The sequence below is a fragment of the Notothenia rossii genome (genome assembly GCF_949606895.1).
Source record: "Notothenia rossii genome assembly, chromosome: 5".
Taxonomy (NCBI): Eukaryota; Metazoa; Chordata; class Actinopteri; order Perciformes; family Nototheniidae; genus Notothenia; species Notothenia rossii.
Window position 1 is genome coordinate 14,523,168 of NC_136903.1, and position 18,846 is coordinate 14,542,013.

At 40.2% G+C, this 18,846-nt stretch overlaps 2 protein-coding genes across 5 annotated transcripts; both read left to right on the forward strand.

Moving 5' to 3' along the window:
• Window positions 1-1,910: 1,910 nt before the first annotated feature.
• myo5c (myosin VC) lies at window positions 1,911-12,974 on the forward strand. Of its 4 annotated transcripts, none has more exons than XM_079684123.1 (40): window positions 1,911-2,042; window positions 2,356-2,466; window positions 2,562-2,733; window positions 2,819-2,963; window positions 3,041-3,197; window positions 3,513-3,656; window positions 3,741-3,822; window positions 3,932-4,039; window positions 4,123-4,229; window positions 4,305-4,570; window positions 4,658-4,739; window positions 4,837-4,977; window positions 5,062-5,184; window positions 5,314-5,397; window positions 5,500-5,631; window positions 5,745-5,842; window positions 5,949-6,035; window positions 6,117-6,228; window positions 6,979-7,190; window positions 7,277-7,442; window positions 7,535-7,681; window positions 7,764-7,928; window positions 8,044-8,140; window positions 8,222-8,285; window positions 8,400-8,674; window positions 8,760-8,823; window positions 8,910-8,990; window positions 9,114-9,294; window positions 9,396-9,489; window positions 9,566-9,629; window positions 10,031-10,199; window positions 10,278-10,362; window positions 10,443-10,541; window positions 10,656-10,810; window positions 11,059-11,148; window positions 11,285-11,435; window positions 11,515-11,800; window positions 12,033-12,207; window positions 12,298-12,378; window positions 12,501-12,974. In XM_079684123.1, the coding sequence occupies exons 1-40, from the start codon at window positions 2,016-2,018 to the stop codon at window positions 12,651-12,653; spliced, it is 5,232 nt and encodes a 1,743-aa protein (XP_079540249.1). In that variant the 5' UTR covers window positions 1,911-2,015; the 3' UTR covers window positions 12,654-12,974. The 4 variants fall into 4 exon arrangements, with proteins under 4 accessions (XP_079540249.1, XP_079540250.1, XP_079540247.1 ...); XM_079684124.1 differs by having other exon boundaries at window positions 8,047-8,140; XM_079684121.1 differs by having other exon boundaries at window positions 12,033-12,378.
• Window positions 12,975-13,733: 759 nt separating this feature from the next.
• gnb5a (guanine nucleotide binding protein (G protein), beta 5a) lies at window positions 13,734-18,464 on the forward strand. Its single transcript, XM_079684657.1, has 11 exons — window positions 13,734-13,991; window positions 14,588-14,724; window positions 14,887-14,928; window positions 15,417-15,493; window positions 15,585-15,717; window positions 16,057-16,200; window positions 16,297-16,388; window positions 16,633-16,681; window positions 16,769-16,865; window positions 17,144-17,310; window positions 17,412-18,464. The coding sequence occupies exons 1-11, from the start codon at window positions 13,856-13,858 to the stop codon at window positions 17,421-17,423; spliced, it is 1,086 nt and encodes a 361-aa protein (XP_079540783.1). The 5' UTR covers window positions 13,734-13,855; the 3' UTR covers window positions 17,424-18,464.
• The last annotated feature ends 382 nt before the right edge of the window (window positions 18,465-18,846 follow it).

The window sequence follows — 18,846 nt, forward strand, 5'->3', positions numbered from 1 at the left end:
ATAAAATCAGCAGGAGTAGCTATTTGACTAAAACTACCAGGTGGACCCGGATTTGGCTGTACATTTCCTGATAGTAACAACAATAAAAATACCAAGCACCTTTTCCTCTTAATCAACACACATACATTTTCAGCTGTTCTAGAGTCACCAGCAAACTTCGCAAAAGTGAGATTAGAGTTCAAAAAAAATTCTGAAGGACCATTGTGGCAGGCATGTGAGAAAGACAGACATGTGACGAAATGAATGTCCGCGACAGTGCAACTAGCAATTGTTTGTGCAACCCATCCGAACCTGTACAGGGGATGTCCACTGCGGGCGGCAGAACGGACCCGAATCCAGCAGAATTTTCAGGATGACTAGCGAACTTCTCCTTGTCCAGCACAGTCAAAAAAAGGCACAGCAGAAACACGACATTTGCCATTTTCCCAGTCCAGCTCAACAGCATCCACGATGTTCCCGAAGCAAAACCACGTCAGGACAGCAGCAAGGAAATAGGCAAGCAGCAGTGTGGCAACACTCCGGTTTCTTGCTTAACAGTACAACACAAAGAGTTTCACTACTTCAGAAGTTGCTTTGGATCTGGTTTCTCAAGCTCAGTGGGGTTTGTTCGAAGTTCAAGAAACAACAGGGAGTCCCACATTGAGTTTTTAGAATATTTAAATGATGTTTAAGTATTGTCTTTGTTGACACTAGCACACTCACTGTTGTAATGATGAGTCGTGTTATCAGGTATCCTACAATGATAAATACTGTATGCACACTCTAATCCTCATCTATTTGTCAAATGAAGCTTGAATCCACTTTTTAGAGGAAACTGTTTGGGGATGTAGGATCTAGAAAAAAGCAGTGTAGTGTAACTCTTTTCTCCCAGTCTAAAGTGATATCTGGACCGTACATGCAGCAAGAGCATGTCATTTTTTCCTTGTTCATCATTGCTCTGTGTTTGTGAATACCTAAAAGTTCGTAACTGATTAATCCATCTTTTAAAAGCTTCAGACTGTGCACACCAGGAATGTGTTTCCTTGTAGAAGTTACAACCCTGGCATTCCCACTGTTTCCTCAACAAGTGCAGTGATATTGTAAAACTCGTATCATAATCATGTCATATTTTCCATTCTTTGCTCAAGTCCTTGTGGTCAAGCAGTGGCTGAAGTGCATCCTCATGGTGAGCTGACAGAGGATCAGCATCCGGTTTCTATTGTTGTCAGAATCCTTGAAGGAACACTCCCACTCTGTCAGCCGCTGTCACAAGACGAGCGGGCGGAGTCTTCAGTCAAAGTCCGCAGCAGGTGAGCGACTGTCAAACAGGAAGAGAAACAACTGCAGCAGGAGGGACGAGGCCTTCAAAAATAAAAGCATCAGGTTTGTAACTTTGAGATTATTAATGTTATAGCAGCCTCAATAATGTTCACTTTTTACCTCTCAAAATGAAGCAATGTCTACTTTCAGAGGTCCAGATAGATGAGGGTATCCATTATTTTACAGAAAAACAAAAGAGTAATGAAAAAAGTGTTAAATATAAATGTCTAACATATACATTTCTTCTCCTTGTAACTCCTCAAATGTGTCTTCCAAACACATTTTTACAGATCAGTTTAATAAAGTGAATGGGAATAAATGATAAATGTTTGAACATCATAGTTGAGTCAGACTTTAATTCCAAAGTAAATGCAAAAAATACCCAATATTACAAATACACATAGCCTACATAGAATTGAACCTGTCAGACAGCCATAAATGTTTTTGCCATTTAAAACAAAGTATGCCTTAATAGTGAAATACAATTTATACTGAATTTCAAAAAGATATTTTGGATTAGTTCACTGAGCATTATTTTGAAAGTTACAACCGGATAAGCTAAGTAAATATATCTCTCTTGACTCTGGTGATTCTCGCATAGTTGTGAACTTGTGAGGGGGAGGGAGGGAGTTCGTTGGTAACCTGGAAAGCACAATGATACAGCAGCTGATAATTAAATATACTGACAAAAGAGGCTAAGACAATAATGATTAAACATGGCTCTGTTGGAACTCTACACCGAGGTAAGAGAAAAATTACATATCTGTGATACTATAGAGAAAATAATACCTTAATGTAGTTTCACAAAAACATATGGAAACTTTCTCAGGGCTCTGGCAGGTTGCAGAGACATAACTATGAGGAAGCTGGATTTATATTCTCATATAACTGTTTTACTTAACTTTTTAAATGTCACCTATATCTTTATTACTTGTTAATAAAACTGTACTGAATGTATGAATGATAACTACATCATTACATTTACAGTGTTATTTGTTTTAACAACTATTGTAAACATTAATATATGTTTAAATTGTAACTTTTAAAACTTTCCAGTACAACAGAGTGTGGATACCAGACGCAGGTCATGTGTGGAGATCAGCTGAGATTCTGAAAGACTTTCATCTTGGAGATAATGTTCTTGACTTGCAGCTTGAAGATGGCACTGTAAGTAAAACGTGACTAATAAAACATACACATGCAACTGCAATGGATTTATGATGGTGGGAAGTGACAGATGACTTTACATAATCTCTGTACAGGAGAACCACTACCCTGTTGACCCGGCAAAACCACAACTCCCTCCTCTTCGCAACCCGGACATCTTGGTGGGGGAGAACGACCTCACGGCTCTCAGCTACCTGCATGAACCTGCAGTCCTGCACAACCTTAAAGTGCGCTTTGTGGAGTCCAAAATCATCTACACCTACTGTGGTACTGTCTCCTTTCACTGGCACACTTTATATAAGCACTACAGTGTGTGTGATCCTGGCTCAGTTTACTGTTTCCTCATTTTCAGGTATTATACTGGTAGCTGTAAATCCTTACAAACAGCTTCATATCTATGGAGATGCAATCATTCATGCCTACTCAGGCCAGAACATGGGAGACATGGACCCTCACATATTTGCAGTGGCAGAGGAAGCATACAAACAGATGGCCAGGTAAATAAAAGCTGGTTTGATCATAAAGTAGGATATACAGTCTAGTTATAGTTGTATATATGTTTTTTTATTATCAGAAACCATAAGAACCAGTCCATCATCGTCAGTGGTGAATCTGGAGCCGGGAAAACAGTGTCTGCTCGGTACGCTATGAGGTACTTTGCTGTTGTAAGCAAATCTGGAAGTCAGACTCGAGTTGAAGACAAAGTTCTGGCATCCAATCCGATAACAGAGGTATGTTTTAGTAAAATCTCCAATAAACAATAGTAATGACTGTTATATGTACAGAACTTTTTATACTAAAAGTACAGCTCATAGTGCTTTAAAAAATGGCATTATTTATTTTGTATTTGAACAGAGCTAACAATAGCTTATTAAGTTGGGAAAGGTTGATAAATGGACAATGTTTCAGTACTCTGACAACGAAAAACGTATATGTAGCACTCAATTACTTTTTAAGACAACTTGTGGTGAGCTAGATTTAAGATAATTGATATCCTTGTGAGAACTTCAAAAGAGAAATGATGACCTGAGGGGATTTTCTCTCAGGCAATAGGAAATGCAAAGACCACCAGGAATGACAACAGCAGCCGTTTTGGGAAATACACAGAGATCGGCTTTGACAGGCGGTACCGGATCATTGGAGCGAACATGAGGACCTATCTCTTAGAGAAATCCAGAGTCGTTTTTCAGGTAGTGTATAAGATGAAAGATGTTGTTGGCACATTCTTTATAGTATATATCCGATCCATAACAATAGTACCTTTTGTTATTCAGGCAGACAACGAGCGAAACTATCACATCTTCTACCAGATGTGTTCCTGTGCTCACCTGCCTGAGTTCAAGAATCTAAAACTGTGTGAGTGTCTGTCCTGAGGGTTTATTCTACAGTCCAATCTTACACATTTTCATTGTATAACTGTATTATAAGATTGTATGATGAGATGATCATATATTCCTGTCATCAGTGAGTGCAGATGAGTTTGCGTACACCTGCATGGGCGGTGAGATCACTATTGAAGGTGTGGATGATGGGAAAGACATGGAGGAGACTCGGCGGACCTTCTCACTCCTGGGTAAAAAAAACACGTAATCTGTCAGACTGTATCTGGCTTTAAGTGTGGCTTAATGTAACCTTGCTCTCTCTCTGCCTCTCCAGGATTGATGGAGGACTTTCAGTCAGATGTGTTCAAAGTGTTGGCAGCAGTTCTGCATTTGGGGAATTTGGAAATCAAAAACTCTGGAGATGGAAAATCATCAGTTCCAGTGAGTCCCAACTTCTTCAGCTATGCATTTTGTTTATGAGGTGAGATCTTAAAATATGGTTTCCATATCTTCCAGCCCAGCGATCCACACCTGGCAGTCTTCTGTGAGTTGCTGGGTGTGAGTGCAGAGTGTTTGGCTCGCTGGCTGTGCCACCGGAGGATTGTTCTAGTGGCGGAGACGGTGGTGAAGCCGGTGCCCAGAGAGCGGGCAGTAAACGCCAGAGATGCCCTAGCCAAGCAGATCTATGCCCACCTGTTTGACTGCATCATCAACAAGATAAACACAGCACTGCAGGTTCCAGGAAAGCAACACGCTTTCATTGGTGTTCTGGACATTTATGGGTACTTCAGATACATCACTTTTTTTTTTCAGCTGCTTGATGATTCAGGTCACTTTAGTTGCTATTTTTGATTTTTCTCTGCCCTCAGGTTTGAAACATTTGACACCAACAGCTTTGAACAGTTTTGTATCAACTATGCAAATGAGAAGCTTCAGCAGCAGTTTAACTTGGTAAACTTCACACTCATCCCAAATCATTGCAAAACACTGCATACAAACCATTATCCACTCAGAGGGTCATTCTCTTGTCTTTATTCATTTCAATCAGCACGTGTTCAAGCTGGAGCAAGAGGAGTACATGAAAGAGGACATCCCATGGACGTTGATAGATTTCTATGACAACCAGCCGGTCATTGACCTGATTGAAGCAAAGATGGGGATCCTGGACTTGCTTGATGAAGAATGTTTGGTAATTGAATGGATGTGATGAGAACTTTAACTATTAATGTTTGTTTTGTTCTGCATCCTTGACATATTTCATTTGATTCCACAGTTTCCTCAGGGCACGGATCGAAGCTGGCTGCAAAAGCTCTTCAAATATCTCGATGACAACCCTCTGTTTGAGAAGCCCAGGTTATCAAATGAGGCGTTTGTGATTCAACACTTTGCTGACAAGGTCCAGCCCAATATTCCTTAGGAACCCGTTTCACGCATGATTTAGCAACAAAGTTACTTCTTCTGTTATACATTAATAAGCCTCTTGGATTCCTGATTGATTTGTATCTCTGTGTTTGAACATTAACAGGTGGAATATCAATGCAGAGGCTTTCTAGAAAAGAACAGAGACACTCTCTATGAGGAACTGGTGGACATTTTGAGAGTCAGTGAGGTAATCAAAGGCCCTGTTTTATTTTAGCTTGTCATCTGTGTCATGATTGCCAACCAATGCAGCTTTCTTTTTCTAACTGTATCGCATTTCTACTTCGTTCAGTTTCCTTTTGTGGCCAACTTTTTCCAAGAGGAGAAGCAAAAACCTGTGACCACTAAAGTTGTCAAAGTGAGGCCCGCCAGACCCGGAGTGAAACCAGCCAATAAACAGCAGAGAGCCTCAGTGGGAGATAAGGTGAACATGTTTACCTACTGTTGCTGCTCACTGGAGATTAAACTCCCTCGGTGAAGTTTCCATAATAATCTGTATTTACCAAGGTCATTGTTTCCTTTCTCTCCTTGATATAGTTCTGCAGCTCCCTCTCTTTACTGATGGAAACACTGAATGCTACCACCCCTCATTATGTGCGCTGCATTAAGCCCAATGACGAAAAGCTCCCATTTGAGTGAGTGCTGGTTAAACTGTGTTTGACACCATCCACTGTGTGTTCTCCTAAATCGTTGTGCACGTTTGTGTCTGAGGTGTAAGCGTGTGTTTGCTTGTTTTTCCAGATATGACTCCAGGAGGGTGGTGCAGCAGCTGCGAGCCTGTGGAGTCCTGGAAACTATTCGTATTAGTGCACAGAGCTATCCCTCCAGGTGACTCTCAATTATATGAGACTCCCAAAAATAAGTCCAAATGCTCATGTTTTTAAAGGCAAACATGTTTTTTGTCTGCAGGTGGACATACATTGAGTTCTACAGCCGATACAGTATCCTAATGTCACATCAGGAAGGAGACCTCAGTGACAAGAAACAGACCTGCAAGAACGTGCTGCAGAGGTTGATTCAGGTTAGACGCCTCTTTTTAAGTGTTATTTTTGCTATATTTGAAGTGGGGCGGTATGAGGTACTTATGCACAGTCAAGAGGAACAGGCAAGAGTATCGTCAAGGAAGTAAAACTGTCACGATCTGTCTGTGTTGCGTTTTGTCTTGTCTTTTTCTGTCTTTGGTTTCCTGTTTTATTTTGAAAAGTGTTCACCCCCTGTGTTGCCTGTTGCTTTCTGTCTGTTTTCCCTCCTACCTGATTACCTGATTGTGTTCACCTGGTGTTGTTTGATTAGTCCTGTGTGCATTTAGGTTCTGTGTTTTCTGTTAGTCTTTGTGAGTTCCTTGTTGTTGTTGGACTGTGTTCACTGGGTAGAGTTCTGTCTTTGACATTTTGGCCTTGGAATAAAGGTATTTTTCTTTGAAATCTGCATTTGGGTCCTGCCTGCTTCACTCAACCCTGACAGAAACAATGTAATGCTATCAACGGGAGGGAGCAGACGGGAAACTGCCACCGTTATATAATCAACTCCCCTTGCCAGCAGAATCCATTGTGAAAAAACTGTTATTATACCATGCAGACCACAGGGGATGCTGGTCTATCGCTGCCTCTGTTGCTTAGCTTGTTCATATCTCGTTTATATTATAAGTCACAGAATAACACAAACAAACTGATCCATCCCACATTAAACAAACTTTTAATTTAAATGCATCGTTCTCATGCAATACTGGGCACTGCTTGTTTGTTTATAGCTGTTGTGGTTTGATCTCTAGGACTCCAACCAGTACAAGTTTGGTCGGACAAAGATCTTCTTCCGGGCTGGTCAGGTAGCTTATCTGGAGAAGCTGCGTCTGGACCGGCTGAGAGGAGCCTGTGTGACCCTGCAGAAACACGTCCGCGGGTGGAGCAAGAGGAGGAAGTTCCTGCGCATGAGAGAGGCGGCCATCATCCTGCAACAGTACATCCGGGGAACAAAGACAATCCGGTTAGAGGGCTACAGTTATTTCTTCCTGCATGCCTTCCTGTTGTGTATGTCAGGTTTATGACATGAACGTCCACTTGTTTTTGCAGTAAAACAGTGACTGCTGCGGCTCTGAAGCAGGGCTGGGCAGCGCTGGTGATCCAGAGGTGCTGGAGAGGTTACCGCATGAGACAGATCTTCCATTTAGTCCGTGTGGCCACCGTCACCATCCAGTCCTTCACACGAGGCCGGATTGCCCGTAAACTCTACAAAAAGGTCAGAGAGAGGTTGATTAATAATTTATTTGATATGGTGACATTACCAAGTGTAACCACATGGGATTCATGCCCTGCTAACTCTCTCCTCAGATGGTGGAGGAGCAGAAAGCCCTGATTTTACAGAAGTATGCCCGAGCATGGCTGGCACGGCGGCGTTTTCAGACCATGCGTCGGCTGGTGATCAACGTCCAGCTCTCCTTCAGGGTGCAGCAGCTCAGGAAGAAGATTGAAGAGCAGGTAGAGATGCTTCCAAGGTTATTATCATTATCAGATGTGGCTTTTATGACGAGGATATATCTAAATAATTGTCTCCGTACAGAACAAAGAGAACCGTGGACTGATGGAAAGACTCTCCAGCTTGGCCAACTCCCACTCTCACACCGTGGACAGGCTGCAGGGTCTGGAGGCACAACTGGAAAAATCAACCAACCAGAAAGTGTCTTTGGAGGCCAGAGAGAAGAAAGTGAAAGAAGATGCTAGCCAGGTTAGTCATGAAGTTGATGCTTGGAATCGAATACAGTAGTTGGTGTATTTGCAGCATTCTGTTTGGTTATGAAGTGTACTTCAGGAGCCCTTTTAAAGCAGTTGTATTCTATCAGCAGATAACAACACAGCTTCAGAAGGAAATAGATGCACTCAAACTTGAAAAGCAGAACTTGGAGAAAAAGTTTGACGCTTCGTCCAAAGAAGCCAAAGGTAAAAGGAGTCATGATTCTTATACATGCTATTCTTATTGTAGTTCGTACCACATGTGTAACTAGTTCAACACTCTAACAGAGAGCTTTGACCATATGAAGACGAATCTTCAGGAAGAGAAAGAACATGAAGCAAGGTTTAGAAAGTGAGTCATGAATGCATCTTTTCTACAGCACTGATCAAATATTTGTTTAGCAAAAGCACATTGTGGCTCCGTGGTTACATTGAATACGTTGGGTGATGAGTTGATTGTTAGCAGAATTGCAGAGAACAACATTGAGATCCAGAGGATTGACCACGAGAAGGAGGTGGAAACTCTGAAAGAGGGGATTAAGAGATTGAAAGAGGAGAGAGTCAGCCTGCAGAGAAAGATCGAGGAGGGGGACCAGGTGAACGCTGAACTACAGGAGCAGGTCATCCAACTCACCAAACATGTCAAAATCATTCCCGAGCTACGGAAGGATCTCAACAACCTGCAGAACCAGAGAAATAACATGGACCGGAAGATGAGAGAGCAGTCAGAACAAGCCAGAGGTACATACCTTCAGTTATGAAAAGAATACCTACAGTATTACACATAACTACAAACTGATGATGATCCCTAAATATCTCTTTGCAGCTAAAATGAACGATATCACGAGACAACTTCTTGGTGGTGTCGTTGAAGAGAGCGGTCTTTTGGGGTAATCCAAATATTTGAGGTTTTTATTTCACACAGTTGTTCCATAGCTCATTTAGGATTTTAATCTCACACATTATTTCTCTGAAGGCTAACTCCAGACGACTCTGAGAAGAACTGTGAAGTTGAAGATTTGCTGGCAGCCTTTGATGGTCTACAGAAAGCGACCAGGTCTATATTGACTGACGACTGTAGCAATCCTCTCACTTTATGTCTGTATAAACAGTTTTGTGCCTGTGTGATAGACTTGTTTACCTTTGATCCTGTTTGACATGGTTTCACCTTTTGTGGCAGAATCCTGGAAAACCACCAGAGGGAGCAGAAGGAGGGCTATGAGACCCAAGTGGAAGGCTTTAAATTGAAAGTGGACCACCTTGAAAATGAGAACAGCAAGTTGCAAAACCTGTTCCAGGAGAAAAGTAATGTCAACGAGAACATTCGCCAAGAAGTGTCCAGGCTCAGCAGCGAGAACTCAGTGCGTAATTAACTTCTTGGCCACATTTACTTTCTTGGTATAGATGTGGTTCGGAACATGCTGTCATTTGTGCTTTTTCTCTTATTTAACGTGATCCACAGGTTATCCCGGAGCTGAAAGTTCAGGCTTTAGAGCTTCAGAGACAAAAACAAGATTTGGAGGCCCATGTAGAGGAGCAGAGCAGAGAACTAACAGGTACATCCGTTTCCTTTGAAGCTCTTTTGCACATTCCTTGTTCTTTTGTTAATGTTTTTTTTATGTACTCTGAAAGACAAAACTGAGGAGATCACAAACGTGCTTCAAAAGAAGATTCAAGAAGAGAGCTCACAACGGAGGTAAGATACTTGGATTGATGTCGGTTTATTATTCTTTATTTATTTGGGGTCACATTATAATACAAGTACAGTTTTTCAAATCATATATTTTTAGAGACCCGAAAGTGACAAATGAAATAGCAAACAAAATTAGTCAAAGTAAAATAAAAACGAAAAAGTACACAGGGGTTGTTTGAAATAGCAAATGTCTACACATGTACATATGCATACATTCAATACACATACACACATACATACATGTGACCATACATACACATCTATACATATACATTCAATCGGTGTATAGAAACAGTCAAACAAGGGATGGTCGTCTTTGGGATATAATCAAGAAACCAATGTCGGTTTCTTGATTATAGAAGTGATGGTAATTTCTGAGTCGGCCTGATTTTGTTGCTCGTTAGGCACTTTGAGGAGAAAAGTGAAGAGCTGGAGGAGTTGAAGAGGGAGCTCGAAGGCAGAGTGGAGGAGCTGGGAGAGGAGAACGATCACTTGAAGAGACAGCTGCAGATGGAGAGCGAGGCCAAGAGCAAACTGAGACAGGAGACTTCACAGTTAACCGCTGACAATATGGTGTGTGTGATACAATGCAAGTGTCCGAATGTCTTGTATGAACGAAACACTTTAAACACATCCTGCTTTTCTTTTCAGGACTTTGAGGAGCAGCTCGACCAGAAAGACAGATTAATAAAGAAGCTACAGAAGCAAATGAAAAGCCTTGAAACATCACAGAGAGGTAGCATTGTGGCTTGTGCTAACGTTTCATACAATGAATTCACCTCCTCCATATTCATCTCTGTTATGGTTGTCACACAGCAAAGCAAACGTCTGCGCCTGCAATCCCCAAAGACTTCCTCGGCATGTTGGAGTACAAGAGAGAGGATGAATCCAGACTCATTCAAAACATCATTCTGGGTATTCGTCCTCTGCATTATTCTACATTCATTTCGTGACTGTGTCTGCCCTACTAATGCTAATAGAGCAGGAATACATTTGAACTACAGCAAACTTGATACATTCTACTCATAGATCTGAAGCCCAAAGGTGTGGTGGTCAACATGATCCCCGGGCTGCCGGCTTACATCCTCTTCATGTGCGTGCGCCACACCGACTACCTCAACGATGAAGTCAAACTCAAGACTCTCATGAATGGAGTCATCGGTGCTGTCAAAAAAGTCATCATGGTGAGATTGAGTTTCATGTCATTAGCCTTTATCTTGACTGTGGATTTGCTAAACGAATAATGATTATGATCCAAATGCTGTTATTAATAATCCTATCTAAGATTAGTTAGCCTGATTGTATGCAGTTGTTTCATTTACTATTATTAATTCATTTTGTGATATTGATAATGTGCAAAGGATAAACAGCTACACATTTAGAAAGAAATCATTTGTTTGAAAATTAATGAAAGGACAATTTTTCATTTCAGAGTCACCTCAAAGACTTTGAGTTGCTGTCCTTTTGGCTCTCCAACACGTATCAGCTGCTCAACTGTCTAAAGCAGTACAGCGGGGAGGAGGTCTGTCTTCACCGAACTCACGCTGGTTACACTGTTGTTGTTGTTGTTGTTGTTGCTGCTGTATCTGTTAACAAAATCTTGTACAGTAGAAATTATATTTTCACTTTCTCTTTTTTTCTTTCTGGTTTTAAAAAAGGAGTTCCTAAAACAAAATACTCCTCGCCAGAACAAACACTGCCTGCAGAACTTTGATTTGTCTGAACACAGACAGATTCTCAGCGACCTGGCCATTCAAATCTACCATCAGTTCATCTCAATCATGGAGAAGACCCTCTCTCCTGCAATTGGTATTTCCTCATCAGTTCCTCATTATCACATTTGAACCGTATTCAACCTTAAGTGTGCTGCTTTACTTTCTCCTGACAGTCCCTGGTATGTTGGAGCACGAGAGTCTACAAGGGATTTCCAGCATGAAGCCGACGGGTTTTAGAAAGCGTTCGAACAGCATCTACGAGGACTCAGAGACACACACCATCTCCTCCATCGTTCAGCAGCTCAGTGTCTTCCAATCCACCATGAGCCAGCACGGCATGGAGCAGCGCCTCATCAAACAGGCTGTCAAACAAATGTTCTACCAAGTGGGAGCGACCACCCTCAACAGCATCATGCTGCGCAAAGACATGTGCTCCTGCAGGAAGGGGATGCAAATCAGGTGTGTGGTTGTTTTTTGATAATAAAATAGTATTGTTACATTGATACAAAATAGTTATAGTGGGTGCCAAGTAGCTCACCTGGCGTAGAAGGATGTCCCTTGTACTAATACTGATATAGGTTTCAATTCGACCAGCAGCCTGTCTATCTTTAGAGGTACTAATAAAGCCGTTAAATGCCTTTTTAAGAAAATACAGAAAATATATTATTTCATAGCTTCTCTGTTTGTGTAGGTGTAACATCAGTTACCTGGAGGAATGGCTGAAGGAGAAGGAGCTGCAGAGCTCGAATGCGATGGACACTTTGAGGCCGTTGTCTCAGGCCGCCTGGCTGCTGCAGGTCAACAAGTCCACCGACGAGGACGCCAAGGAGATCACCGGCACATGCACTGAACTGAACCCCGTTCAGGTACTTCATTCATTTTCGCACCTGCAGTATTTCTGTTATATAACAACACCCAGCTTCACACTGAAACAATACTCTCATTCAAATGTGCAGATTGTCAAGATTCTGAACTCCTACACCCCCATTGATGATTTTGAGAAAAGAGTGACGTCGTCATTTGTCCGAAAAGTTCAGGTGAGCTTGATTTGGTGATTTTCAATTTAGCAAGTTTTTCAAATGTGAAATAGATTGTAATGTCTTCAAAGACTTGCCATACTTGTACTTCACTAAGTATGCTTATCTGCTCCTTGTTGCAGTCGTTACTACAAGATCGCGACGGGTCCACGCAGCTGATGCTGGACTCAGATTATCGTTTCCAGGTCACGTTTCCTTTCTGCCCGTCCGCGCAGGCCCTGGAGCTGCTGCAGGTCCCCAGCAGCCTCCACCTGGGCTTCCTCTCCAGGATCTGACACAGATCCTGACCTTTCACTCCTCATGACTGATTCATAGTGCAGGAATCTATGGCTGTGTATGTCATTGTATATATAAATATGTAAACACTTTAAATAAACAGTATATAGGTGTAATAGAAGTCATGTCTCGCAGTACATCACCTCCATAAGGAAATATATTTTCTATAGATTCTTATATTTTCAAGCATTTATTTAGTTCGAACTGCAACCATATATTCTCATATTAACTTAAACCTGCAGAAAATGAACCAGCAACTCTTGTTTTTTTTTAATTGATTCGGTGTTTCAATCTTCTCTCAATAAAACCCCCAGCCATTCCCTGGGTTTATCTCCTTCAGTGTTAAGATTTGTACTTGTCTCTGTTACTTCACTGTTACCTGAATTCAGCTCAATACATCTAGAAAAAGCAGCCTTTAATAATACTTTTCCCAACATAAAGGTTTAAATGCTGCTTAGAGTCTTTCTGATGAGGTTAGCCAAAGTAGCCAAATTGAAATATATAGGAAGTCTCATACTGACATATGATCCAACTAAGGACATGACCTCAGCGCTTTCAGGCGCTGTTAAAGTGTAAAAGGAAGTGGAAACTATAAAACAGTATTTAAATAATTAATTCAAAACAGAGAATTTCATAAAATGTTAATCTATTTCTTTAAAGATTTGTGTAACAGCTATTAAAACATGTTGAATAAATGTTTCCATTAAAATAAATGGTTTTATATGTTAAAAACCTGGAGTGTATCTGCTGCTTTGTTTTTGCATCACTGACAAACAGTATTCAGTTTTCCATGTTGGAAGATTTTAAATATTTAACTAAAACAAGAGTATATAACATAATATATTTTTAAAGATACATTTCTTGTTACATCTATTTAATATGAAAACATGTTTGTTGCATAATTGATTCCATAAACATATTTGCCTTATTTATCTGCTGCTGTGATTTTTGAATCAGCAACAAACAGTATTGGGTTTTCCATGTCGGAACTATTTAAATGCATTATTCAGCGGCAGAGTAGTGGAGCTGCTGAGGATGCAGCAACAGCATCACCAGGATGCAGGACCCTCCTCCTCCTCTTCCTCCTCCATCTGGAAACCGGAGGAGCATCTTCTCCCTGTGACGTCATGACAGCAGCATCAGCTGTTAGCTCTGCTTTAAGCCTTTTCGCTGCCGATCGCTGCCTGCACAAAGGAAATATATGAGATCCCCTCTCATCCCTGAAATGGCGACACAGGAGGTACAGCTGAACGAGACTCTCGTGCATCTGAAAACGGAGTCGGAGACGCTGAAGTCGAAGCTGGAGGAGGAGAGAGCGAAGCTGCACGATGTCGAGCGTGAGTGCTGAAAATGGAGAGGCCTCGAGTCTCCGCTGCGCTCAGTGTGACGGGACGAATCACAGAACAACATTCATTATTAGACACAAATATGTTCTATATGGATTTGTTTACGCCCACTTTGACAGAGGCGTTAATGTGTCTGATTGTTATTGACCTGGTAGGCTTGACGCTTGACGGTACCTGAGATATTTGACAGGGGACCTGAGAAGGCTGTTTGTTTGCTTCCCCATTTCACAGCCCACTGCTATGTTGTGCTTTTTGACCAATCATGTCTCAGCTTGCCATAATGGAAAATAAGCTGTAGGAAATAATCATAGGAACAGTCTCTTGTTATTGCTTCATGAGATGCTCACATGAGCTATTTGAGGACATGATTATGCAAAGATGAAAATATTGCTCTCTTGATGGTTGGCCTAATCCTTCTTGCTTCTGGACAAATTAATCCAGGATGTAAACAATGTTTAATGTACTGTACATTGTGTGTGTGTGTGTGTGTGTGTGTGTGTGTGTGTGTGTGTGTGTGTGTGTGTGTGTGTGTGTGTGTGTGTGTGTGTGTGTGTGTGTGTGTGTGTGTGTGTGTGTGTGTGTTACAGTACATCAGGTGGCAGAGAAGGTGGAGGGGCTGGGTCAATTTGTGATGAAGACCCGGAGGACTCTGAAGGGCCATGGAAACAAAGTCCTGTGTATGGACTGGTGTAAGGACAAGAGGAGGATCGTGAGCTCCTCTCAGGTAACACACTCTCTAACACTCTTTAAGCTCCTGCTGACTTTTATGCTTTAGTGATTAGTCCATATTTTCAATATCTAATAGTTCATTTGAGAGCTGGCTTAGAATTGCATGTGGCCTACAGTACATTTGTTTTATATCGATCTTGTTCTAATCTCTTTGCAGGATGGGAAAGTGATAGTTTGGGATGCTTTCACCACCAATAAGGTAATGTCTATTTTTCAACATACCTATATTTTATTACAGAACCCTTTTAGTAAAATGTTGAGGTTTTTAAGAAAATAATTTTCACAAAGTCAAACACTGTTTATCATTTTTTTATCTATTTATTTGAAAAAAAATTATGCAACAAAACTTTGGAAGTAAAATATATGTAACAACAGAAACATTTAATTTAACGTGACTTTGTCCAGTAACTGCAAATCTGAAAAGACAACAGGCACATATTAACGAATATGTGTGTGTAAATAAATAGCTTTGAAAATCAAGTTAATTATAAATTCATTAAAAACGGGAATGTACTGTAATAGTGATAGTAAATTATATTTAATGTTACATTTTTGCTTCTGGAAAACCTATAACAACAATAATGTGTAACCAAAGCTTCCTGTTCTGCTGTAATTAGATTGAATTGATCTGATTCATCTGCCTGTCCCGGCGCGACTCATGCAGCTGTGTCTTTTGATATTTATTAGGAGCATGCTGTGACAATGCCCTGCACCTGGGTGATGGCCTGCGCCTACGCCCCCTCCGGCTGTGCTGTAGCATGTGGGTGAGTGCCTTTGTACCCGTGATGATCCAAATGTGACTATCATCAGTCTGGATTCCCTTTGTTTTTGAATGGGGTTATCTTCTTTTTGCAGGGGCCTGGATAATAAATGCTCAGTGTATCCTCTGTCTCTGGACAAGAATGAGAACTTGGCTGCTAAGAAGAAGTCGGTGGCCATGCACACAAACTACCTGTCAGCCTGCAGCTTCACCAACTCCGACATGCAGGTGAGAATATCCATCAAACACAAAAACACATCTAGTAATTAAAATGTTTATAGAAATATCAATTGCAAAGATAATTAAAATGTCTTGCAAAACCAGCTGCTTTTCTTCCTTCCTATTTCTCTCATAATTAATCAGAAATCACTGCCTTCACTATTCCAGTGGATGAAGCTCCCCCACTTAGTTAATAATTCACAGCAGCTCCTGGTTTTATGTCCTGGTCACATGATGTTTAACACGACAAATACAATCCATTTATAACACTTTGCTAGCCCACATAGACTTTTACTGATCTTTAGAGTAACCAGTTTCCTTCCTCCTCATTTTCTGCTTATGTTAAAGATCCTGACGTCCAGCGGGGACGGGACATGTGCATTGTGGGATGTTGAGAGTGGTCAGCTGTTGCAGAGTTTCCATGGACACGCAGCAGACGTGCTCTGTCTGGACCTGGCTCCCTCCGAGACTGGAAACACGTTTGTTTCAGGGGTGAGAAAACCCTTCACTATAGCTACTTACTATTTCAACTTTTCTGAATTATTTTAAATAGTTGGTCATATTCTGCTTTATTCTCTGTTGTTGCAGGGCTGTGATAAGAAGGCCAATGTGTGGGACATGCGCTCAGGACAGTGTATTCAGTCCTTTGAAACTCATGAATCAGACATAAATAGTGTGCGGTAGGTACTTTTTAGGTGTAGAAAGCAATTTTTTATAACGTATTTTTAGTTGCTCTGATATACAATGTTTTTGTTTGTAGAAAACATTTTTCAATCTAGGTTTAAATTGTATGCTTTAGCTAATTCATTCTAAGACACAGTATTATTATTCATACCACCACTGGGAGTCGCTAAAAGTCATTTAAATTGAAATCTTATAAAAACAGAAGTATTTAGTCTTAAGTTTCTGTTTCTTTTTGAATAGATACTATCCCAGTGGGGATGCATTTGCATCTGGCTCAGATGATGCTACAGTAAGTATAAGATATTTACCACACAAAGTGCACTTTAAAACATTTGAAGTGATCTTATTAACACTAAAACATTGACCTTTGTTTCAGTGCCGCCTGTATGACTTAAGGGCAGACAGAGAAGTGGCGATTTATTCCAAAGACAGCATCATATTTGGGGTCTCCAGTGTGGATTTCTCTCTCAGTGGTAAGATATAAACACTGGTTTGGTGATATTATATAAGATTAGATATTCAGTAAGAGCTAAGTGTGGTAACTTCTATAAATGGCATCTTCATAATAATTAATTCAATTTTTTTAATTATTTTGTTGGTTTTCTAGTTTGAACCGTGTTTCCTATTGTTAAATATAATTTATTTCTTCTTTTATGTGCCATATCTTTCATAACATCGACCAAACAGCTTAGAATGATTTATTTTGTTTATTAGAGTTAAAATGATTAATGTTTATTCTTTACTCTTTCAGGGCGGCTACTGTTCGCTGGCTATAACGACTACACCATAAATGTTTGGGATGTTCTCAAAGGAACACGGGTCTCTATTCTGTTCGGACATGAGAACCGCGTCAGTACGCTGCGTGTTTCCCCGGATGGGACGTCCTTCTGCACAGGTTCCTGGGACCACACTCTTCGGGTATGAGACGTCCGTTATTAATATTATCTGATCCGACAGCTTTGCAATGTGTAGTGACATTTCTGGGGAGGATTCTGATTGTGTTCTGTTGATTTTTCCAGATCTGGGCTTGAGGATGAAGAGGAATAAACGGTAGACAGACCTACTGAGAAACATCAACGTTTCTGTTTGCTAAAGTACAATCACAGAGATAGAGACTCAGTTCTGGTTGTACATAGGGCATATTAATAGCATTGTATATACTCCAGTCTCATGGCCACGGTAGATTTACATATTTCAGAGAGAAAATGTATCCAAATGGCACGCGCTTCTACAGTATGTTTCAAAAGAAAATTGCACAGACGTACTTAAAACTCAAGATGAAAAATGTATATTACAGAAAATATCATTGGTAGTGACTAGCGTCAGTCTAAGGTAGAAGTGACACAATAAAGTGATGTATTGTATGTGCCCACATAAAGGACATTACTTATTTAATCATTTGTTTTTTGCACACAATAAATAATGGAGGAATGTAGTCTGTAGAAGAAAATGGGATGCTAGGAACAAAACGCATCTGTAGGAAAAGCACTGAGGGTTTTTATGAAATGTTTTGAGACCAAAAATGTATCGCGATGGGAGTATTAGAAGTGAGGATGTTTAGATTGGCTTGTAAAAATAAATCAATATAAGTTATGAATAGAATTTGACATGAAGGAGCATTGGCCTATAATATTGTGAACAAAAGTAAAGAATTGTGATTTATTTAAGATGGAAATATATCTAATTCCACACCCAGTGCGCCCAAGAAGCCTTGACAGCAACTCACCTGCCGATATTATTCTAAAAAAAAGCACATGTTTACAGGTAACCTAAAATACATGCTGATGATTTCCCTTCCTTATGATTTTAAAAGGTTTACCTCTCATCCTTCTGTTATTTCCTGCTCTATGTGCACATTTAGTGCAAACACCCTGAACCTTTGGTCGCCCTCTAGATATTTAAATACTAATATATAAAAACATGTTTAAATTCATAGAATGTTCTCATGCAGTTGTCCAATGGCTGTAATTTCATATTTAATGTAATTATTTTATTGTAGTTAAGTGTACAGTTAATAAAGGGACTGTTTATTAAAGTATTACAAAACATAATAAACTGAGTTTTGAATATCATCCCTTTGTATTTATTGTTCTCTACCTTATTGTATTCTTTTAGTTTATTCTACTGATCTATTTTAACTTTTCAGCCACTGTTTCTGTTTAATGCACTGGTTAATTTAGAATTGTTTTTCTATATTGCTTCCATAACATGTCATCTTTCAGACAATAAGAACAAAAATACACATTAAGGTGTCTTTTTTAAATTTGAGTCTATGCTTTTTTAAATGTTATTGCTGATGACAGGATTATTTACGAAGTAATAAAAAGAGATATCCAAAAAATCCCTCCTGTTCAGATATCTTTTCTGGAAATCCATGCAAATTAGCATTCATCATTTTCACTTTTAAACAAACAATTTAATGGGTAAGGTAACTTATGTAATGTAAGTAATCGA